The sequence below is a fragment of the Rhinichthys klamathensis genome, unplaced genomic scaffold (genome assembly GCF_029890125.1).
Source record: "Rhinichthys klamathensis goyatoka isolate OS25496 unplaced genomic scaffold, OSU_Roscu_1.1 h1tg000109l_1, whole genome shotgun sequence".
Lineage (NCBI taxonomy): Eukaryota > Metazoa > Chordata > Actinopteri > Cypriniformes > Leuciscidae > Rhinichthys > Rhinichthys klamathensis.
The window spans coordinates 3,080,221-3,104,776 of NW_026606647.1; the positions used below are offsets into that span (position 1 = coordinate 3,080,221).

Here is a 24,556-nt window from a genome sequence, read left to right on the forward strand (position 1 = left end):
TAATCTCTTACCGTTTCTCCTCCTAATCTCCATATCGCTTTAAAATATTGTATTCTGTGCAGAATTCAAATGGGTCCGATACGTTTTCTGGTCTGCGCTGACTTGCACATATGATCCACTCTGTACTATCTTTTCTCTGAACTGGAGCAGTGACACTAACGTGAAACCAGACTTCATTCGCCCCAATGGAAAGCTTATTTACACTTCACTGTCTGAATCGTCCCCTATCCCCTATATAGTGCACTATGTGCCATTCACTATGTAGAAAACAGTAAATGTGTGAACAAGTGACAAATTTTAGCCGCAGCTTCAGCATCTATTTATAATTTAGGGGGCGGGACGCTTTTGATTCTAGAGAGCATATGATTGTCCTGAAAATCTGATGAGAAGCTGAAGTGCAGAGTGATGTCATCAAAATCATTGATCCATATTGGCGGAAGTGAGAGACTGTAAGTTTTGAATGCTTATATCTTCTAAATGTGAATTTTGTCATTGATTTGGAGCACACTAGCTTAGATAACAGTAAGGCTGACATATTCATAATAAAAGCCAAAAAAAAAAAAACTTTGGGGACTTTTAATGTTACTTAGAAAAAGAGTTCCAAATGAAAGCTCATAGTGCTGTGATACAGACGGGGATTTTAAAGGCCATCAATTATATTATGGAGGTTAACAACATACTACGTCCTCATAGGAGGAACTGCCTATGTTTTCAACCAACAATTGACCTCTGACCCCAGAGTTTGCTACATAATATCATGACATTATTCGGGTTTTGTATTGATGTCCCTTTTTCCTTCATAGTTATTATATCTAATCAATATTTATGACATCACCTTAGAATTTCCTTAACTACTTCTTACAGTTTTCAGCATGATCATCATGTGTACAATTTTGACAAATTGTGTCTTCATGACATTCAGCAATCCTCCAGAATGGTCCAAACAAGTAGAGTAAGTATTCTATTCTATTCTATTCTATTCTATTCTATTCTATTCTATTCTATTCTATTCTATTCTATTCTATTCTAGGGATGGGCATTTTTGTCAATTTTTCATTTCGAGTACCGATAGGTCTCAAAAACGAGTACTCGGGGGGGGGGGGGGGGGGGGGGGGGGGGGGGGGGGGGGGTCTGTCATGGCGATAATAAAAATATTTTAATTAAAACACTTTCATGAAAATTAATGTTGACAAATAAAAATATGACCTGAAAATATGTCTATGAAAATATTACTTTCTTTGCCTGCGCGTTTTTAAAGCCATGACGAGAAACCACTTTAATGAAAAAACAGGCTTACTGTTGAAAACATATGAGAAAAAATAACACTGCTGGATTATTAATAAAATAATTAATGTTTTTGAAAAAGAAACATCTAAAAAGAGTATGACTGTCTCAAATAACCCAATCATAGTCAACAATGTTGGGCATTGCTGTTTGAGCTGACGCTGAAGAGTTAATGAACACCGGTAACCTGAAAGGCTTTGCTAACTGGTTAATAAACTCAACCCAACGCATCCTATATGAGATTAATCAGATATACACAACATAAAAAATTAGATTACAACTTACATCTGCACAAAAGGACATGAATGCACATGTGAACTTGACCTTGCTTTCTGAATGTAAAACTCCCGTTGTGGATGCACTCTTCCCATAAAAACAATGCTGAAACACCGGCAACTAAAGCACAACAAATATATGACATTCTACTACAATAGTGTTCTCATTATAATGTTATGTATATGGCAGATTGGTGCTGCACATCTTGCACTTCACTGTATTTTCATGTTCAAAGTGATTCCAGGCATCACTGCGCACTTTCAAATCCATAGTTTCACTTTATTTCACCAGTCTGGACTGCCTGGTGTTCTAATGCTAACCTAGCAGACTTCAGGTACTGCCAAAAATGCCCCAATCAGAAAAAAACAGAAATATATATTTTTAAAGTCCCCATGAACCCAAATTTGCAACTGGCTTTACTTCAGTGTTGTGACATTTTTCCAAGTGAAACGGAATATTGAATAGAGGGCAGGGTTTTACTTTAGCGCACGTCCTCTCCATCCTTCGCTCATAGCAGACTGACGTTTGGAGGGGAGTGGTTAAGGATATTCAACCCATGCCGTCAAACTGACATCATCAAAGAAGGAGCGCCATTCCAGAGCGGAAGCAAATTTTGATTAAAGATTACCACGACAAACAATTTTTTTCTGTGTATTAATTTACTGATTTATCGTTCACCACAAGACTAGTAATGTGCGCTAACAAAATAAATAGGGTTAATTTTGATTTCAAGACGACTTTAAAGTCATGTCGATCATCGTTTTCATGATCGAACCCCGCTCTCAGGTCTATTCTATTCTATTATGTTCTATTCTATTCTATACAAATGTTCCTCATCAAATGTGACTGTAATATTATTTATGATTCATGCGCAGAGATTTAATAATAACATCGTTATAGCAAAAACGTTAGAAGTTCAAAGATCATAAATTTAAACTCTGAACCAGCAACCATTCCAGTGTGAGTGCTTGTAAAGCTGGGCTTAAATTGTTAGCCGAGTGACAGGCTAATGACTGGCTAGGAGGAAGAAAATGCTGAAGACAGTGTGAGCTCCACTTGGAAATTTGGCCGGTCCTTAGAATTGCTGTCTATTTTTGGGGTAAATGGGGGTGATGGAGTTTTGTGGGAGTTCTTAGTGTATAAGCTTGGTTCCAAAACCTAATAAGCTGCCTATAAAAACAGCATTATAGGACATCTTCTTAATTATACTAAGACACTAAAGGTTAAATTTTAAGGCAGCATCACATGTGCCCTCTGTGCTGTACCAGATACCATAACGTACGTTACATCACCACTACGTAATGAACCGTTAAAAAAAAAAGGAGAGAAATATTAATTATAAACAAACTGATATTTTATTTAATAATGAAAAGTATCAATTAAATTTAAAAAATAAAAAAAATCTAAGCATGCGATTTATTTATATGCATTCATTTTATTGCACTCTGTCAGGTACACCTTCACAGGAATCTACACTTTTGAGTCACTCACAAAAATTGTGGCTCGAGGTTTCTGTATAGATGGCTTCACCTTCCTCAGAGACCCCTGGAACTGGCTGGATTTCATGGTTATCTCTATGGCGTAAGTATAATCCTTTTGTAATTCAAACATTAATGAAACATTTCGAAAATGTTGCACTTAAAATCTGATTTTGCATGCAATGATTACAGGTGCATAACACTCTTGTGTGCAGCATTGACTTTTAGACTATAGCGGAGGCTCAGTTGGTCCCAACTTTGCATTCAAGGAATATGGTGATATTATTTAGTAAAATTATTAGAAAATAAATCATTAAATAAATAAACCGACATAAAAGAAAATAACAGCTTTAGCGTTCCATCCTTATACTATTTGCAGCGATTTGAAATGGGCTCTACACTTTTTCTGGAACTTTCTCACTGGCATCCATGTCCCAAAAAGGCAAGCTTCTCCACAGAGTGTAGGGCAGTTTTTGACCAACTTAAACATCTAAAAGATTTCAATACCATGCAAATTATTTGAGTATTAAGAGGCATGAACATTCTGACAGTCTGACAATAGACTTTTTGCACAGTGAAGGTGTGAGAACGTCTCGGTTGCGTATGCAACCCTCGTTCCCTGAAGGAGGGAACGAAGACGTAGTCGACGTCGACTGAATGGGATCACACTTAGGGAGCCTGTCATCTTCGAGTACTGTTAAAGCGAGCCAATGCACATTGGCGTGCGAGATTTGCATCTCACACTCCGCGCGGGTATAAATACGGAAGTAGATGCACGCACCAGTTGTTTTTCGCTGAGGAGCCGAGATGAGCCCGGAGTCAGCGGTGGTCCAGCAATAGTGCCGAAGGGACTACATCGCCGTTCTCTCCTTCAGGGAACGAGGGTTGCATACGCAACTGAGACGTTCCCTTTCAGTCGTTCACGTTTGATGTAGTTGACGTCGACTAAATGGGATCACCATTGAAAACGCCACTAGTGCTGCCACCTTCCAGTGCTTAGACAAAAGCCTCCTGATCCCCCCGCAATTTGAGGCGGAGATGGGACAGGGCTTAGGCCAGGAAAGTCACAGCTGTTCCACAGGACCACTGGGAAAGTGTACCTATCGATGGAAGGAAGGTACGCTCCCGAAGTCACATCCTGCCCTTAGGAAGGTAACTTGTGGAGAATACACATATGGACTGGGCGGAAGACCGGGCAGTACAACATATGGAATGCCACTGGGGTGGCTCCAGCCTATAACGGGGAGACTCAACCAGACAGTGAGGGAAGACACGAGCTTGCCACAGGGAGCCGTACCATGGAAGAATACACATATGGGATCGCCGTAGGGATCACAACATATGGACCCAGCCTAACACTGGTTTCACCAGTGCTTACGGGTGAAAGGCCTGGCATCGGACGCTCGCCACGTCTAACGCCGAAGGGGTGTATTCAGCAAAAGGGGAACTCAACTGGAGCAAGAATTGCACACGTATCCAGTCCGTAGGAGGGGAATGGTGCAGCAAACTGACACTTCGAACCGCTGCCACGGGAAGCAGCGGTTCCACACATAGTCTAATTTTCTAGCGAACATGATAGGTGTTGCCCAGCCCCCAACTCTACTAAATCTGTCAGCAAGGCACACTGTGTAAAAGCCTAGGAGGGAGCAATACTCTCACTTTGGAGGAGTTCACCACCCAGGTGGGCACGTGCATCTTGGGAATTTACACCAAGATGAAGGCAGCCACTATGCAGTGGGCCAACCTCTGCTTGGAAACAGCCTTCCCTTCTGCTGGTCTCCGTAACAGACAAGAGCTGGTCTGAGGTCTTAAGGCTTTGCATTCTGTGCACGTATAACCGCAATGGAGCGGACAGACAGAAAAAAGCCAGGGCTGGGTCTGCCTCCCCCGGGGCAGCGCTTGCAGGCTCACCACCTGGTCCCATTCTAAGGGAGAGGTAGGAACCTTGGGTACATATCCAGGCCGGGGTCTCAGACACCCTGAGAGTTAGCCGGCCCGAATTCCAGGCACGATTCGCTGACCGAAAATGCAAGCAAGTCCCTACCCTCTAGTAGAGACCAAGCAAGCAGGAGAACTGTTTCTTTAAAAACAGGATTTTTAACTCACTGCCTGCAGAGGCTCAAGGGAGGTCTGTGGAAGCACCAGAGATAAGTCGCAAGAGGGTAAAGAGGGGGTGCAAGGCGGATTCTAGTCTCCTTGCTCCCCTCAGGAACCTGACGATCAAGTCATGCTTCCCCACGGATTTGCATCCTACTGCATCATGATGTGCGCCAATCTAGAGGCACCATACATTTTGAGGGTGGAGGATACAGCCCTCACTCCAACCCATCTTGCAGGAAAGAAAGCACTAAAGTGATCGAACTCCTTCGTGATCTCCTCATGGAGAGAAGACTCAATTCATCGAATAGGTTCCACTTCTAATTGGCATAAGCAAGCCTCATTAGAGGGTGTGCTCGCAGAAGTGACTGATTGAGCAGGCCGGAAGGAATAAGTGGAATGAAGCGACCTCAGAAGCTTCTCACTCGAAGGAGGAGGTGGCGGGTGAGTTGCGACATGCGAGGGAAGCGTAGCGCAACAGTCGCAATGTTGTCTTTTCAGACCAGTACATGCTCACTGAGTAGCGGTGTCTCAAAGCGAGGTGAACTGCAAGCAACTCGAGGCAATGGATGCCAATGCAGTCGGAGTCCGCCCAGACCCCCGTTACTGCAAGCCCTTTGTACGTGGCCCCTCAGCCGGTGTTGGTGGACACTCGTTCTAGGAGCGGTTGGCCCGGAGAAAGGTCTGATCCCGTTCTGAGGGTTTGGCGACAGGCTGGGATCATTGTCACACGGAGCGTGCCGCTCTGCCACGGCCACCTCGGGACTCGGCCGTGAAGCCAGTGCTTCATTTGGAAGAAGCCGTGCAGCTGCGTCTGCCATATGCCCCAGGAGCCTCTGAAAAGTTTCAGTGGGACCCTTTCTCACTTCTGTACAGCACTGACCGGACACACACTCTTCTTAAGAGACGTGTTGGACTGAGTCCATCTCCAAACTAGAAAAGAGATCCTCAACTCGTGGGCGAGGTTGCTCTTTCCCAGTTAATCTGAAGACCCAACTGGTTATGGAGCACTCGAAGGGTAGGACTTTGTACTGATACTTTTGTACTGCTGTGCGGAGGGATAGAGATCTGAAGTACATGTCCTTCAGGTCAAATGCTGCAGACCAACCTTGGGGACGGAGCATTCGAAAATGCATCTCTGTGTTTAGCAGGGTCTGAGTGTGCGGTGCAACTTACCTGACTCCACGGGACAGCAGGGGATGCTTGAGAAGGCGGATGACCGGATCCTCGAACCTTACCCAGCTGCCGACTGGCGACCAAGAGGGGGCTGAGGGGTGCAAGGCTTTACAGGGTCGCGCACCCCCAGACTGGCCCTCTTGGGACCCAGGAACAGAGGAAACTGCTCTTTCTTTGAAGTGTGGCGGCGGCGGGGGGATGCCCTCGTTGACGAGCAGGTGGAGGAACTTCCACCGGCAATGTGCGTTTTAACAGTACTCGAAGATGACAGACTCCCTAAGCGTGATCCCATTCAGTCGACGTCGACTACGTCGAACGTGAACGACTGAAAGGGAACAGTTTGAAATTGAATGATTAATCGATACCATGACCTTTATTTAGGCCATAAGATGACTTTTGAGCCTTGATGTCATGCTTGCACAAAAGAGTGAGTGTGTGTCTGTGGTCTTACGTGAGAGAGACAAAGGCTCTTGTGTCCTGCCTCTCATAGGTGGTAGATGGGAGTTCAGTGCTCAAAGATGACAATGTGTGTGCTCATACCTCTGTGTATGTGTGTACATATATACTGTGTGTTTACATACTCTCTTTCTTTCTGAACTTTTATTCGTCTGTTCATCGCTCCTTTTCTGTCCCTATCTGCATTCATCCATTTCTCTGGAGGGCAGTCATTTTCATCTTATAAAGACAACCCTTGCCCCTAATGAGTTAAATTCTGAAATATGATGAAATAATTTTTAAACAAGATTTAAACGTGTTTTTGTTTTCCAGGTATAAAATGTATCATGAATTCTATAATATTGTTAATCTGAATATTGTTCATGTTTGATTGTTTTTACTTTGACTCGGGTTCAATAGAAGGAAAGCTCTATGGACAGTATCTGCAAAATGCTGTCAGTTACCACAGAAAATAATTTCAACTTCAATTTGTAAAAACAGGTAAACTGTCCATACAGTAATGCTATTACAAGTCTATGGGCAAGGCATTACACTGGAATAAATGCCACAAGATTTAAATTCTTACGCTGGGATCACATTGTGTCGAAATTACTGTAATTACAAGATAGCAACTCTATGATTGTAATTGGAGCCATTCAAGTCCTTATCTTCAGAAATAATTGGTTTCTAAGGCAATGCTCATAATGCCATGGATCCATGTGTGGCGTTGCAAATAATTTAATCGTTACATTAATCCACCTCTATATGGAATAAAAATAAGTTTTTCTGTTTTTAAAAGAAGTCTCTTATGCAGACCAAGGTTGCATTTATTTGATTAATATACAGTAAAAACAATAATATTGTGAAATATTATTACAATTTAAAATAACCATTTTCTATTTCAATATGTTGTAAATTATAATCAGTTATTATTGGTGTTAAATTATTAATAATTGTTCTTATTATTATCATTGTTGAAAACAGTTTCTGCTGCTTAATATTTTTGTGGAAAGCGTGATGCATTTTTTGATGAAATGACGGTTCAATGAACTGCTTAAAAAAAATAGATATCTTTTGTAACATTATAAATGTCTTTACTGTCACATTTCTTACCCCAGACTATTGAATGGTACTACATCTTGGTTTTCAACATTGATGATAATAAGAAATGTTTTTTGAGCACCAAATCAGCATATTAGAAGGATTTCTGAAGGATCATGTGACACTGAAGACTGGAGTAATGATGCTGAAAATTCAGCTTTCATCACAGGAGAATACATTACATCTTAAAGTATATTAAAATAGAAAGCAGTTATTTTAAATTGTAACACTATTTTACAATATTACAGTTTTTACAATGTTTTTTATCAAATAAATGCAGCCTTGGTAAGCATAAGAGGCTTCTTTCAAAAATGTTAAAAATCGTATTTTTTTCAATTTATTTTTGCATGACAAGTCAGGTGAGAGATCTTTCAGAGTTTTGGACCTGCAATTGCAAGTTCAACGAAAATGCTAATGTTTTTTTCTAGTCTAAAACGTCTCGGTTACGTATGTAACCCTCGTTTCCTGAAGGATAGAACAGAGACGTAGTACGACTGATTGAGATCATGCTTAGGGAGCCTGTCATCTTCGAGTATTGTTAAAACGAGCCAATGCACATTGGCGTGCGAGAATTGCCTCACAGCGCGGGTAAAAATACGGAAGTGGATGCACGCACCAGTTGTTTTTCGCTGAGGAGCCGGGCGGAGCCCAGAGTCAGCGGTGGTCCAGCAATAGTGGCGTCTGGACTACGTCTCCGTTCCCTCCTTCAGGGAATGAGGGTTACATACGTAAATGAGACGTTCCCTTTCAGTCGCTCACGTTCGACGTAGTCGACGTTACGACTGATTGGGATCCCTATTAAAACGCCACTAGTGCTGTCACCTTCCAGTGCCTAGACAAAAGCCTCCTGATCCTCCTGCATTATTGAGGCGGAGATAGGACAGGGCTTAGGCCAGGGAAGTCACTGCTGTTCCACAAGACCACTGGGAAAGCGTTAACTAGGGCTGTTTTCGACTAAGGATTTTCATAGTCGAATCTGATTCGTTAGATTTTGCCGTAGTCGACTGATAGTCGAAACTGTTTTTTTTTTTTTTTTAGATAGCAGCTAGACGCTCGGTTGAATAACTGTTCGTCTGTTATAGGACAACTCGCTCTACGTTTATTTAAAATGAACAGCAAAACAACTAGAAGTGAATGTGCTTTCCATTAAATGAATCCTTAACACAAAAAAAAAATGTTGCAATGAACGTGCTTTGTTTTAAATAAATCACACACAGTAAACAAAACCTTAACAAAAAAACTTTGCAATGAACTTTGCAATTTAGACGCGCAAACTGCGTGCCGGTGCGGTGAGACGTAGCCTAGGCCTACATGCTCGGTCAGATTTTGTCGTTGTCGTTCATTCAGTCTGTCGTTCATCCTCGGATGCGGCGTCGCGCGCGCTGTTACAAAAAAAGCTTTGCACACAGCCAAGCGAAATGGGGTCTTGCCGGTCTTGCGCACCCAACGCGTCATTTTTTTGCCGTCCGCACCTTCGCGCTCGTGCGGACGCGCCGAGTATAAACAAGGCTTTACTCCGTGTCAGCGCGCGCTCTGATCGGTAAAGGTGCACACAAAGACCTCTCCCGAATCATATCCAGCAGTAGCAGCCTCTGAAGTACCACTAACTCCGCCTCCGTTTCCCTCGTAAGATGATATTAGTATTTAAACATTCTCTATGATAAAAAATGTTTGTAAAAAATATTTTAATAGCACGGTTTTGGCGGTTATAGAGTTCTAATGACGGTGTTCAACTATAACCGTCGGTCTCCCGGTTATATAATAACGTCACACCCCTCATAACACTTGCCTACAATTCGACTATGAGGTTCATAGTCGAATCAGACCTCTCCGAATCGAATCGTCGAATCCTCGACTATTAGAAGTCAGCCCTAGCGTTAACCTTTCATTGGAAGGAATACGCTGCGGAAGCCACATCCTGCCCGAAGGGAGCTAACATGTGGAGGTTACACATACGTTACCGGGCAGTACAACATATGGAATGTCACTGAGGTGGCTCCAGCCTATAACAGGGGAGACTCACTGGTCAGAGACGGCAGAGCGGACTTGTCAGGGACACATTTGCTCAACACCGAAGTGAAGCGAATAGCGCGTACGTTTGACCAGGGGCACCACAAACGTACCCAGGTGGGGCAGCGAGGTAGAGGATAGGGACCCGGCTCGGAAGGCCCGAAGGTGGCCCGAAGCGGGGTCAGATGGACGCCCTCTGCGACGAGCAGGCGGAGGATCTGCCATCGGTGGACGGGTGGAGGCAGCAGCGGGCCGCCGGGGCAGGATGTGCCGGATGGCCTCCGTCTGCTTCCAACCTGGGATATGGGGGAGTCCAGGAACCGAACCTTGTCCGCTTCCCTCATGTCTGCCAGGTTGAGCCAGAGATGGCGCTCCTGGACCACTAAGGTAGACATCGCCAGACCAATCACGCAAGCTGCAACCTTCATGCCCCGGAGGGCGAGATTGGTTGCAGTGTGAAGCTCACCCATGAGCTCACGGTCTTGGCTACCCTCATGCATGTTCATGAGTGCCTGGGCTTGGTGGACCTGAAGCAATGCCATAGCATGCAGAGAGGAAGCGGTTTGCCAACAGGCTCTGTAAGCATTGCCCGTAACGACGGACGGAAACTTACAGGCCTTAGAGGGGAGACGAGGATCCCCCTTCCACAAAGTACCGGTCGCCGGACACAGTTGCATCGAGACAGATAGCTCCACTGGAGGGATAGCCTCGTAACCCTCCGCCGGTGCCGTCCATGGCCTCTTAAGGTCCTCATGCACTTCAGGAAAAAATGGTACTGGAGCGGTGGGCTGAGAACCAGCCTCGGCGGCCCTTTTCAGCATAGCTGCCATCTCTGGATCTGGCTCTAGCAACGCTACTCTCCCAGAGGGAGGTAGCGCAGCCGAGTCGTCATCTCCAGAGCCCAGCTCACTCTCCGATGCTGCGATGAATATCCTGTCCTCTGGAGGGGTCCCGAATGAAACGGCTGGTCAGTCCACTACAGAGGAACCAGCACACTCATCAGGGAGCTCCACCGGCTGCGGTGCAAAAGAGGAGTGAGGGATCCACGGGGCTTTGCTGGGCGGATTACCCCTCACTGTGATCCTCAGATGACCCAACCCACAAGGCACTCCAGCCTTCTTCTGGGAAGTTGGCCCAGAAGAAACACTAGAGCGGGGAATGGGAGTGGGGACTCCACCTTCGCGAACGAAGGCGAGTCTCGATCTCAACACTGAGATGGTCATATTCCCGCAGTTGGAAGATGAGTCATCCACAAGAGCTGCTTCAGCGTGCTGTAAGCCCAAACACGTGATGCAGCTCTTGTGGCCGTCAGAGGGGGACAGAGCCCTACCGCACCCAGAAACGCACGGATGGAATGGCATCTTGAAAAAGACGCAAACACACCTGTGTTGCTCTTTCAGGAAATGGGACCCGTCACCAGTGCCGGAGCACACGGGGGAATGACCACAACACAGTAACAGCGAACTGAAACAGTGAAGCACTCACTTCTTCGCCCTCTAACCACCGTCAACAAACACAAACACAGAAATTTGATGCTATTAAAACAGCAGTTGAGCGTGATTCCAATCAGTCGTAACGTCGACTACGTCGAACGTGAGTGACTGAAAGGGAACTTGTAATTACAGTACTTCTGAGTTGAAACATGGAACCTGGAACATTGTTTTTATGTGATATATTTTTACTATACTTAATTTATCTTGTAAATCATCTTCCTTCACTGCTTTTTCATCCTGTATCTCTTCTCCTCTCCATCCTCTCATCCTCTTCTCTCTCTGGTAACTTTGTTGCGATCCATTCTGCAGGTATGTTACAGAGTTTGTAAACCTAGGCAATGTGTCAGCTCTGCGCACATTCAGGGTGCTGAGGGCTTTGAAAACTGTTGCTGTGATCCCAGGTAAGTCCAGCATCAATCAGGGCCAACAGAGGGCGCCGCTCGCTGTCTCTCTTTTCACACTCCTGTCTCTTCCTTCCTCCTCCGCTCGTTTCTCTCTCTTCTCCCGTTAGACAGGCTTTGCGTGATGTCTTCCTCCCAGTTCAGTGGTGGTGCTGGTGGTAGTGGTGTGTCGTACGTGTTGTGGTGTTGTGTGTGTGTGTTGTGTCATGGTGTTTGTTCTGTGTGTGATCCTCCCTTGTTGCAGATATGTAACAGAGTTTGTGGACCTCGGGAATGTGTCAGCCCTGAGAACCTTCAGGGTTCTACGAGCTCTCAAAACTATTTCTGTCATACCAGGTGAGAACGCGTTTAAACACGAAGGCTGAGCTGCTTCCCACGCCGATGCAAACTATTATTATTACCAGTATTACTACTACTGTTATTATTTTTCTTAGTTTTTTTTTTTTTTTACTTGACTTGCTGTACTTTTTCGAGAGGATGCTGCAGGAAGAATTCTTTGATTTATGTTCAATTTATGTTTTAATACCCAAACGATCAAAAATGGTAGTGATACATTTTTGATAGGCTTTGCAGTCTGCAGTCAAATCAGTGATGGCAGAAAAATCACATGCCCCTCCAGTAATCTGGGAATAAAATGTCTTTATTGATCAAAAACTGCATTTATGTCAACGGCGACGTGTTATAAATGTTAGCTGTTATGATGATAAGTAGTGGGAATACCTGAAATATGCATCTTGCCCTGCTGGAAAATCCACTTTAAGGTCATAGCTGTGTTTTGGAACATGGTAACTGGTTTAGGTGGACTAACAGATGGTGGGGACCTGACTGACTTGATATACCACCTTTCTTCAAAGGCCCTGTTGGTTAAAGGTGGTCAGGCTGGTTTGTTGTTGGTCCAAGATGGCCGACCAAATCAGTTTAAGACTCTAGGAACAATTCATGGCCAGTTCGGAAACCAGATATCATGTTTCAAACCACTTTAAGCTTTTAACTGGATTTTCCAGTTGGGAGATCACATTTTCTATTATGCAGTAGTTCTCTAGTTTAGTATATGTAGACACAGAATGCAGTTCTTATTACTCAACCAACCCATGTTAAAAAATAATAATTAACTATGTAAAAGGAAAAAAAATCTTAAGATTGCTGCCCTATGTTCTATATTTAAATGTCCAGCCTCAGAGTTTAAAACAGCATAATCCAGATGTATTTTCTTTGTTGTGTTGAGTTTTAGTTACAGGACCCTAAGCAGACAATGTAAAACTCAACCTCAGGACATCGTAAAGGCATAGCAACATTTATATGTGCATTTCATCCTAGTCTGTCTTTTGATGAACATCTCATCAGAGTTTGTTCAAAAGAAGCTGATGTGATGTGTCATGAAGCAATGGTTTATGGGTAGCGTACTCACTGAGACTGCCAAGCCTAGTTTGACACATTTCTGCTGCATGATGCTTTCGAAGACACCTGCTTTTTTAGTTTGTCTTTCTTTTATTCTGTTTTTTGTATTTTTTAACAAGTGGCTTTACTCAAAATTCTGCATCCTTTACACACATGTAGATTTATATATTTTTTACCTAATTTTTTTGGTAAAATTACTGTTTTGTAACTCCCTCCCTATTCTTATTTTGAAGAACTCGGAGTGGAAAGTAAAACAGAGACATCAGAAGATGTAAGAAGAATTGGTTGTATGCACGTATTGTTGCAGGAAGGCGAAAGATCAGGATTAGTTAAGTTAACTCACTAGCTTTCCTCACACAATCACACTCAGCTATGTTAAACACACTCACATTGTTGTAGGCCCCACATGTGAGTATTTAGAATAGAGAATTACTTCTTTATTAACCTGGTTTCTCTTGGCTAAGCGATTAGCTGAGAAATGAAGACGAGGTTACACATTCTCTGGAAAAGAATGATTGGTTAAACAGACATTGACACCATGGTGATAAAGCAAAGATGATGATGTTGCTGCCTTCAGCCTTGGCGTTTAAATGACCTGCATGCCCTTCCTCCCCTTGCCTGTCCTCTCCTCTTCCTCTCTCTGTGTTGGCTCTCTGCATACTGTTTGTATGGCGCCGCTCTCTTCAAGCAGTGTCCATTTTGCTGATATGTGTTGAATATTGTATGTGTGTTTAAAGAGTGTTCCTCGTGTCTCTTCAAAGTCTCCACACAAACTGTCCTTAGTAAAGTGCTTATGAGAAAACTGTAAATGTTCCACTTTTTGGAAATATTTTTATATTTAGTCTCCACAGAATCCTGTTCATTATATTGGCTACTACTTCATTTGAAAGCCCAAGCTCATTTATGGCATTAAAAAGCATATAAATGGTATCAACTTTCTTTTTGTGCTCAAAAGTTTAGCACACAAATCTTGTCACATGGTTTTTGAAACATGAATGATACATCATGTGTCATGTGAGCCATGTAAGTCATGTGACTTACATGTGTAAGTCTTATTGAGGATACTAATACTTATCTTATAGTAATTCAAATTATAAATCAGTGTGTTATTCATAAATTCAAATGGTTAACTGATAGCAAAATGTACGTATTTCTATTAATGGAGATAGACACAGTTTGTGTGCATCTGCCCTGAGGAGACAGGAGACTCTTTAAACTGCCTGTTCAATGTAAATCATGGTTTTATATGAACAAACCACTCTATTATTTCTTACGATATGTGTGTGTATGTGTGAAAGAAAGTTAAGGAAACCAAGTAGGTTATAGTGTTATTGCTTGGATATTTGATCTGAAGAATTGGTTTTCTTTTTCATATACTGTATGATAACTTAACACCACTGCCGTTCAAAAATTTGGGGACAGTAAGGTGTATTTATATATATATTTTTTTTAAAGAAAATGAAATCAGAAAGGACAGACTATTCAGCAAGTATGCATTCAATTATCAAAAGTGACAATAAAGACTTTTTTGCAAACATTTTCTTTTTCAAATAAATGCTGTTCTTTTAAATGTACTATTCATCAAAGAATCCTGAAAAATTTGAATTACGGTTTCCACAAAAATATGAATAAGCACAGCTTTTTTCAACACTGAGGATAACAATAAGAAATGTTTCTTGAGCGGAAAATCAGCATATTAGAATTATTTTTGAAGGATCATGTGACACTGAAGACTGGAGAAATGGCTGCTGAAAATTCAACTTTGCCATCACAGGAATAAATAACATTTTAAAATATATTAAAACAGAAAACTGTTATTTTAAATTTGTAATAATATGTCACCAAATTACTGTTTTAATAAATTTGTATTACATAGATGCAGCCTTGGTGACATTAGAGACCTCTTTCAAAAACTTTTACAGACCCCAAACTTTTGAAAAGAAGTGTATGTTAAATAAGTGAGTGATTCTATTAAATATTTTATTAGTGAAAACAGCATAAAATGTAAATTTATATTGTGAGACCTATAGGAAAAATTTAGATCACAAATTGTATAAAATAATTTGTGCATTTATGTATCTTTTTGTTTGTTCAAGTATCAGTATACAAGTGCAGAATATTATAGTATTATACCTTTAAATATTCTGTGTGTGGTGTGTGTGTGTGCTCTCATAAGAATTTTTTTTAATGGTTAATAGTTTGTGTACAAGTGTGTGTTTTTGCACAGATATGAGCATTATCACAAAAAAGCATTTGTGGCAGACTGTATATTCCGTGTTGCGTTTGTCTCCTCATCTTCTCACAGGGCTGAAAACCATTGTGGGTGCTCTGATCCAGTCAGTGAAGAAGCTGTCAGATGTGGTGATTCTGACAGTGTTCTGTCTGAGTGTATTTGCCCTCATCGGTCTACAGCTGTTTATGGGTAATCTTCGGCAGAAGTGTGTCATCTGGCCAGTCAATTCAACTGAATCCTACCTGGCCAATGGGAGCAAAGGCTTTGACTTCGATGAATACATCATGAATGACAGTAAGTAGACAAAGCTCTGACTACTTAGGGTAGTTGCTCATGCAGTAGCGTCAATCAGTGCTGCTTTTTTATATTTTTTCAGTAAGTTGTTACTGATTGTTTCTACAGTACAGTTTCTACAAAACAAGTTTTACACTCTTTTCATAAGAAATAAAAAGAACTATAAATTGCATTTTTTAAAAACACAAAAAATTTGTAGAAGAATTTCTGGTGATTTCAGGCATGGCTTTCACGTTTTACAAGTATCTCTTCTTGTTTCAGCAAATTTCTACTTCCTGCCAGGCATGCTGGATGCGCTGCTATGTGGAAACAGCTCAGATTCAGGGTGAAGAGCATACACATAACATACACACTACTAAATTAGCAAAACTGGTTTAGTGTTATTTAAATCTAAATTGTAAAATCTGAATATTTATTTCCAAATAATAGCACACTTGATTCACTTCATGGTATGATCCGTTAAAGACAAAAGCACAGAAATATTTGTGGTATAGTATGTGTGTTTGTGTGTGTGTGTGTGTGTGCGTGCGCGCGTGTGTGTGTGTGTGTGTGCGTGTGCGTGTTTGTGTAGGCGGTGTCCGGAGGGCTATTCTTGCATGAAGGCTGGACGCAACCCAAACTACGGCTACACTAGCTTTGACTCCTTTGGTTGGGCTTTTCTTGCTCTCTTCCGACTCATGACACAAGACTTCTGGGAGAATCTGTACCAACTGGTATGCATTCATTCCTCTCACTATTGCTGTTTTTTTATTTTATATTATTTTTTTATTTTTATTTTCTGCTTCTGTTCCATATCACAGTTTATTTTGATGAACTGGATAATTTTTCCTGTTATTTCTATCACTTTACCGCACTAAGTTGAATGTTTAATATTGAAAATATATAATATATATATACATTTTTTGTTCTAGTTTTATATTACTTCCAGTTTTTACTCACTAGCTAGTTAGATGCTAACAAAATGTTTTTTTTAAATTAAATTTTTTATTTAGAAGCAGCCAAAGTCAAGTTAATAGAATTGACTCGAATAACTGTCAAAACTTAAAGGGGTCATATAATGGTACATGCACTTTTACAAGTTGATTGTACTGAAATGTGTGTTGGCCTGTACACAACAATCATATATTGATAAAAATCCATCCAGTGTTTTTGTTTTAATCTCCTTATATGTTTTTCCCTGTCTCAAATTGAGCCGTTCGATTTTGTGACGTCACACGGTCGGACGCCCCGTCCACGATTGTTGATTGACAGCAGCGTTTCAACACAGACCCGCCCTGAGCGAGCTGTCATCATAGTCCGCCATTGTTGATACGCTGGAGCAGAATGGCGTCCGTCTAAGCGATTGTGGTGTTCTGTTCTTGTGTGTAATAACGAACACAGCAGTCATTTTGTTCTTAAATCCGAACCGCTGAAGACGCAGTGGCTGAGTTTTGCTTTCGAAGGGAATATTCCCCACGATCAACGTCAATGCTTTCATGTTTGCGCGATTCGCGAATCATTTCTCACCAGACTGCTTTATAAACGAGGGTCAGTATGATCTGGTTTTGCTAAGAAGCTGCTCCTGAAAAAAGAATCGGTAGCAACTATTTATGTTCCCTCTGCACCTCCAGAAGAAGTAAGTGTAAAGTTTTATTAACCTTTATATTAATCTTTGCAAATCGCGAAAAAAAGTTTTTCATGACCATTAGTTGTAACGTCAATCTGTCAATGAACTAACGTATACATCATTAAACACACAGCGTTCGTATCTCACTTCTCTACCCTGCCAGTGCATACAAAAATAGATCAAAGTGACATTACGTTAACCAACCATTCAGAAACGTCCTGTTCGAGCCTTAATTGTCGAACTTCTTTGCGGCCGTCATCTTGTTCCGGGTCCGACTCCGGTTCAAACTGATACGGTTGCACAGATGTGTCCTCAGAGACTCCCGCTGCCATTCTTTCTCCAAAATATACCCTCAACTGTTGTCAAGGCAACACTCCACGTGCGTTGTATCAAAACGCCCGCAGTAAAGAGGGGCGGAGTGAGCGAAGCTCATTATCATTTAAAGGCATATGCACTGAAACAGCGTGCTGAAAACAGAGCTGTTTTTGACCAGGTAAAATTAGTGTTTTCTTACAATACTAACGAGAATTTTTAATAAAAGTATATTACAAAGTTTTCATTTAGACCCTAAACATTCATATTAACTTGTACAAAAATGGCATTATATGACCCCTTTAACACTTTTTCCCACTCCTATTTAAACCAAAGTAGTTATGTCAGGTTTTATTCAAGGTCTGCCCACTGAGGTAGATAGCCAATCATAGTTTAGAAGTTTCGGGTGGCCAATCAGATTTTAGGGGTGGATCAGGCCACCATCTGTACACGCCTCTGTAAAGCACACAGTGAACATACTGCATCCTGCAGAAAGTAGTATGGTATTATGCTACAATACTCAAACACATATTCAAATACCATTATGGAAACTATGCACTTCTTTCTCTTAGACTCTGCGAGCCGCGGGGAAGACGTACATGATCTTTTTCGTACTTGTGATCTTTGTGGGCTCGTTCTACCTGGTGAATCTGATCCTGGCTGTGGTGGCCATGGCTTATGAAGAACAGAACCAGGCCACAATGGAGGAGGCAGAACAGAAGGAGGCTGAGTTCAAAGCTATGCTGGAACAGCTGAAGAAACAACAGGAGGATGCACAGGTAATACACAAATACATGCATAAGCTGAATTAGTCAATTTCGTGATGTCTTCCCTGTGCTTTTTTGTTCTTTTTCATTTCTCAATTTTTGTTCTCATTCTTGTCCATTTGCCCCTCATCACTAGGCCAATGCCATGGCAACCTCGGCCGGTACAGTATCTGAAGATCCTGTAGAGGACGATGGGGGAGGGCATCTCTCCCGCAGTTCCTCTGAGGTGTCCAAGCTGAGCTCTAAGAGCGCCAAGGAGCGAAGGAACAGAAAGAAAAAGTGGAAGAAAGAACAGGAGGAGAAAGGTGACAGCGAGAAGGTGGTCAAGTCAGAATCTGATGACGGTAGCAAGAGGAGCCGCTTCCGTTTCAGAGACAACAGGCTTGGGCGGAAGGCCTCAATCATGAACCAGGTGAGACCGGGGTTATTTCCACAGAAGCCCACATAAACACACAGTCCGCATGATGTCATGTCTCATGTTAAGTGTTAAATGATATGTCTGGCTAGGCAATGATAGGTACAGTGAATTTCTTGAAGAGGAGATCATCATTATTATGTTCATTCATACTTTAGATAAGAACATTAAGGTGCAAATGCATATAAGAGGTGTTGTTCTTTGTTGTCACTATAAAACTATTTTCTTTTTGGTTTTTTAAAAAACTATTGACTTATTTTTTGTCATTGTTAAGTTGACCATTTCATGTGTGTAACTATATAAAAATTTAATTAGCGCTTTAAGACCTCATTCATTTTTGTGGCTTTTATTCCATGTCTGATAGCTATGAGGCCTTTTCAGAAGAACTTTTACCAGATATACGGTAGTTGACTAGCCTGGCATGCCAGACCTACATCAGGATGTTAGGTCTGGGAACTCATCATTGACAGGGCTCAATACGAGGGGCGGGATAAACGGTTGTCTTTCAAATTCCCTCTGCACGCAATAGGATAGCGCTACAACCAACCAGAGCAACGAAGAAGGTGACACATCTTCCTTTTTTAAAAATTGACTCAATTGCCGTTCTTTGTTCATGTTTCAAAGAAAAGCTTAACTTTAAATCATCCAGAGTCGCGGCCAAAGCCGAATCGAAAGACAGCTGTTCGCCAGCAGCAGCAGCCATTCTTTGTTTTCAAGTAGCAGTGAACCTTCGCATCTCTGTCGTCATTATGTTAAGCCCGCCCGCCGACTCTATACACGATGTGATTGGCCTGACTAGAGTTTGGTTTTTCCAGCTCGAAAGTCAACGGAGAGTTGCTAGACTACACTGGCTGCAAAATAATTTTTGCAGCCGCTAGGGGGAGTCTAGATTTCTAGGCTAGTAGTTGTCCAATGTCCAATGGTGGAACAAGCTGTACTCCATCTAAAATGATTTTTTTCTTATTATTATTATTATGCATGCAGCTTTTATGACCTTATATTAACCTATATTATATGGAATAATTTTTTTTTTTTTTTTATTGTCACACCACAGGACCATTTAAAATGTAACTAATTCAAACAAACAAATCAGTAAAACATTTTGACTATTTACAGGGCCTAATATATAAAATTTATTTTAAACCTGCACAACAATTCACCGTGCGCAACTTTTATTTATTTATTTACCTACTTACATGTTATGCATCTGGGAAAATGGACCAAAAATATTCATCAAAAATGACTCATCTTGCACACTGCGGCTTTTGCATGTTTTATTCAATAAACTTCCTTCTAGAATAAGATCTCCTCCATCTTAATCATAAATACCCCTTGCCATCAGATAGCAATAGCATGTAGCAAATCACGATTTGTCAGTGTCCCGAGGCAATTCGCCATGCACGTTTGTTTGATAGACAGTATTTTATTAGTAGTGTGAGTGATTAAAGTTAATCTCTACAACTGTGCTCTCTGACTGTACTGATGCGCCTCTTTTATAATCTGTTACGTTGCAAAAGCAAGCCGCTATAATAACCTCTGCTATTTGCTAACACAACCCAGTTGAGCCCAGCCCAGCCCAGCCCTTGCTACTACTGTTCTCTGCTCTGTGCAGTCGCTACCACTTTCAGCTGAGTCATCGTCCATATCACCAGGGTGATTAGACAAAGTGCTTCAGCCTTACACTCAAAGATCAGAAGAAGAGGAAGTGCTCTTGCTCAGTGCCTATCTATCTATCGCTGTAATTCTTTCCATCTCATTCATTGTCTTGCTTTGGGCAGCAGCTTATGGATTTATGATTGTACACTTGTCTAAAAGCTCAGTTAAATAATTTGAAACCATGTCAAACCTAGTGCTCTGGAGTTCTTTTATTTGATCTCTCTTTCATATGTTAATTTTGTCACCTCTCACTGGTTTAACGAATAACACGTAGCCATTCCGAGGGCAGTAAGAACACCTGTTTCAGATAAATGCTGGGATCTGTATGTTGTTGTTGAGAGATGTGAGGAATGGCATGGGAGCGCCATACTTTCACTGGCCCTATGAATTATTTAACCACCCACTATAAATCTTTCATCTGATGAGAGCAGTAATATGGTGTGCTTAGGCAGGAAGTCATATTCCTGTGCCCCACCCTGCAAATTATGTTAATGTCAGCCTCACTGTGATAATGGATAAAAGCACCTTATTAGGGCAATTGCTGCCTTTAATTGGAAGCTGGTTTCATGACTTTAGCTATTACCGTGCAATCTGACATTTTACCCCTGGTAGTGTTTTTTCCCCCTTGGATTTAGCATGGAAAGACACTGTTAGAGATTGTTATGGATATTGAAATAACACTCTGCAATCTCCGTAGGACTTTTCCATTGCAGCACTGCGGTCTCAACCCTTTACCAGATCAACCCACTTCTCTTCAGTGAGTGGTCTGAGAAAAATAGTCCCTGCTGAGAGATTTGGGCCTCTTTCTGTTGTACATAGTTTGCAGTGGTCAACCGCCCCATTAGGGAGAAGGCTCTCAGCCGCACCGCAGAGAAAACGCCTGCGCTAGCAACTAGCATTCTGCATTATCAGTGAATTTCAGCAAACAGTTAGAACTCTGCAATATTAGTGGCCTCAACTAACATTTTGGATCATCTGTGTATTTCAGATGGGAAGATTAGTCAGAAGCGAGTGTTCTGCAGTAGAATAACTGCTTCCTTTTGGTATATGAGCAAGAGTATGCTTATGTTAACACACTAAGCTACCTTAATATTACATGTTTTTCTGTGAAACAGAATATTTAATGTGAAAATAATGTATTGATGGGATTGCGAAGTTTGGGTGTTACAATATTCCAGAATGAAGTCAGAGAATGTAAGTTTGCTAAAAACAATTGCTAAATAGCTGTTGACTAATACATATTTGGTTATATTAAGTCATTTCCAGAAGTGTTATTTTGGTATTATTCACATACTTTTATAGTATTTATTAATGTTTTGAATTAGCTTTTATTTGTATATTTTCATAGTTTTAATTTTAGTTTAATTTTATTCATTTTGTTGTGTGCTTTTGTACTTAAAAAAAAAAATGGTGCAATTTTTGCTGTTGTAGGAGCTTGCAAGCGATTTTTTTCCCTCAAGAAAATGCACATATGGTCACTCCTCTTCCCAACTCATATACATAAATACATCATAAACCACATCACATAGGCTACCAGTAACCCTATAGCACACGCATACACTGACACACACAAATACACTCTCTAGTTGTTTTTTGTTGAACAAAATTACCATGTTGAGTCATTTGCATAGCTGTCTTTTATGTATTTTTATTTTTCTATCTGAAGCTAAAGCAGCAATATTGAAAACTCCCATCTCCCACCTTTTAGTGCCAAAGCTCACGCGATTGCGACCGGCTTGCCATGCAGTCGTGCTGTATACCAACTGCTTTGACACGATTATCAGGATTACTGACTCGTAATGTGTGCAAGCAAGGGCTCACGAGTGCCTAAAAGTGTACGCCCAGCCTTAGTTAACAATAACAACTGATTTTAAGTCTTTTAAGAGGAAAGCATGGAGATATTGAAATGAAATAAATAAATAATATATATATATATATATATATATATATATATATATATATAAGACAGTAAACGGTCTGTTTTGATTTCATGCTGACTTGCATTGGTCAGCTTTACTGGGTTCTAAGTTATGAAAGAATAGAGAACAAGGGTTCTCTGAATACCAGAAGTGACCTGCAGTTAGCTGTTAATTAATAATTCATTTAATGATTTTGGTCAGCAGTTATTGTTCTCCACATCTCTGAGAGTCACTAGTTGGCAGACCACTCAGAAAAAGGAATGGGAAATCAGTGCAATGCAAATGTCTTTTTCTTCTCAATTTTATATGTTGCTCTGGCTTCTTGCACTCACTGAAGATTCCTCATTCTCATGTGTGCCGTTCTTCTTTTTTTTACAGTCCCTGTTGAGTATCCCTGGCTCGCCCTTCATGTCCCGCCGCAGCAGTATATTCAGCTTCAAGGGCTCGGAGAACGAGTTTGCGGACGATGAGCACAGCACGGTCGAGGAGAGTGAAGACCGCCGCGGCTCCCTCTTTGTCCCATACAGGCGCAGCAGCTACAGCGGCTACAGCCAGGGTTCCTCACGCATTAACCCACTGGCACCCCACCCAGGTTGCAAGAGAAACAGCACGGTGGACTGCAATGGCGTGGTGTCTCTGATCGGGCCTGGACCCGGCCGGCTACTGCCTGAGGTGAAAATAGATAAGGCAGCTTCTGATGACAGTGTAAGGACGTCCACAGGGGGCAGGTTCAGAGTATAGGCATGACAAAAGTGGCCGATTATGATTCCAGTTCAGATTTTTCCTCTCTCTTTCCCGTTTCGTTTACCGCATTTTGACTCTGTCCTTTCCTTCACTGAGTTTCTAATCTGTCTGTTCTTTCTAAACTCCAAAATGATTCATTTTTCCTCCCTTTCTTGTCTCTTTTTTCCCTTCTTGTCTTGATTAACAATCTTACTAGTCCCACTCCCTGCCAGTGCTCTCCCTCTGTGAATGGCATGGCCAATCAAAAAACAAACAACATTGGGGGAGTTTTCGAGGGGTCCCTTTGTGAACATTAATGCCTGTCCTTAACTTATCACAAAACCCATCCCCTCTAAACCTAATTTACATACTGATTCCATTACCACATTAAATAAGGTACCTACAATATTCTTCAGGTCACACTTAACCCACACCTTCATGTCAACCACAACATCAAATTTGTCATTTTATTTTTTCCACCTCGATTTCTCAGAATTTCAGGACCACTCTGTTTCCTTCCAAAAAAAAGTGTGATGCAAGAAAAACCTATCCTTACCTTTCCAATAACAGCATTCTGCCTCATTTTAAATAGCATGGTGGATTGACATCCTTATACTCTCTTTGCCTTCTCCTCCTGTGTGGAAAGCATGATCTCGGGCCCAGTTTTCACCCAGCTGTACAGCATGCTGTCTGAACATGCAGCCTTCACCAAGTAATTGCAATGTAAAATCTAGATGAAATAACTTTGAAATTGGAAGGAACAGATAAACATTAGCCCATTTCACACAGCAATTTCGATAAATTACAGTAAAATTCCTAAAACGACTTTTCTGGTAAATGCACAAATCTGCTGTTAGCACAAGCACGGTAAGATACCATTAACACATCAGTACCAAAATACCAGTAAACTCTGTGATGTCAATAATCAGAAATGACCTTTAAACGCTGAGCAGTTTTCTTCATCCACCTGGATGAAGATGCAATAACTGCAGAACCGCAGCACTGATGAATGGAAAGAAGGCATTATCTCGAGCGCGACAGGTGGCGCATCAGACAGATGTTCGTCTAGCTCATCTTTGCATAGAAAAGAAAAATAAAGGTAGGAAAGGCAATTTCGGAAAGGCAAGCAATAGCAAGCTAGCTTTGAAATCATAAGATCCCACCCTTTCTTAAGAGCATCTCCAAATCTCCACGCCTACTCCAAAACACCGCGCACAACCAGAGCAGAGTCTGCAAAGCGTTTAATTAACTCAATTAACTCTCAAAACACATAACATTACAATAATAATGAACGTAAACAACTTAAAGAACGCTGACTTGTACCACCTGACTGCTGCAGATTCATTTCGGCGTTGATAGTGTTGCCATATAAACGTATAAATCCAAGTCTGAGGATGTGAACCGGGAGGTGAGGATGTTATGGCGTGAATGCAGCATAAGCTTGTTGTTTTGGTGCGGAGGAATTGTATTTTTGAAAAGGTC

At 41.5% G+C, this 24,556-nt stretch overlaps 1 protein-coding gene across 10 annotated transcripts in view; it reads left to right on the plus strand.

Annotated features, from left to right (window-relative positions):
- scn8ab (sodium channel, voltage gated, type VIII, alpha subunit b) overlaps positions 1–24,556 on the plus strand; it is a 119,558-nt gene that overhangs the window by 12,588 nt on the left and 82,414 nt on the right. For 5 of the 10 annotated variants that reach the window (XR_008807373.1, XM_056253908.1, XM_056253911.1 and 2 more), the window contains exons 4-12: positions 862–952; positions 3,013–3,141; positions 11,660–11,751; positions 15,455–15,676; positions 15,938–16,001; positions 16,248–16,389; positions 18,167–18,373; positions 18,498–18,773; positions 22,730–23,056. Coding sequence is in view for 9 of the 10 variants with exons in the window: in XM_056253908.1 (XP_056109883.1) it covers positions 862–952; positions 3,013–3,141; positions 11,660–11,751; positions 15,455–15,676; positions 15,938–16,001; positions 16,248–16,389; positions 18,167–18,373; positions 18,498–18,773; positions 22,730–23,056 (1,550 nt within the window). In the remaining variant the exon portion in view is untranslated. Of the gene's footprint in view, positions 1–861; positions 953–3,012; positions 3,142–11,659; positions 11,752–11,995; positions 12,088–15,454; positions 15,677–15,937; positions 16,002–16,247; positions 16,390–18,166; positions 18,374–18,497; positions 18,774–22,729; positions 23,057–24,556 lie in introns of all 10 variants that reach the window. The other 5 variants (XM_056253909.1, XM_056253912.1, XM_056253910.1 and 2 more) reach the window with 3 other exon arrangements.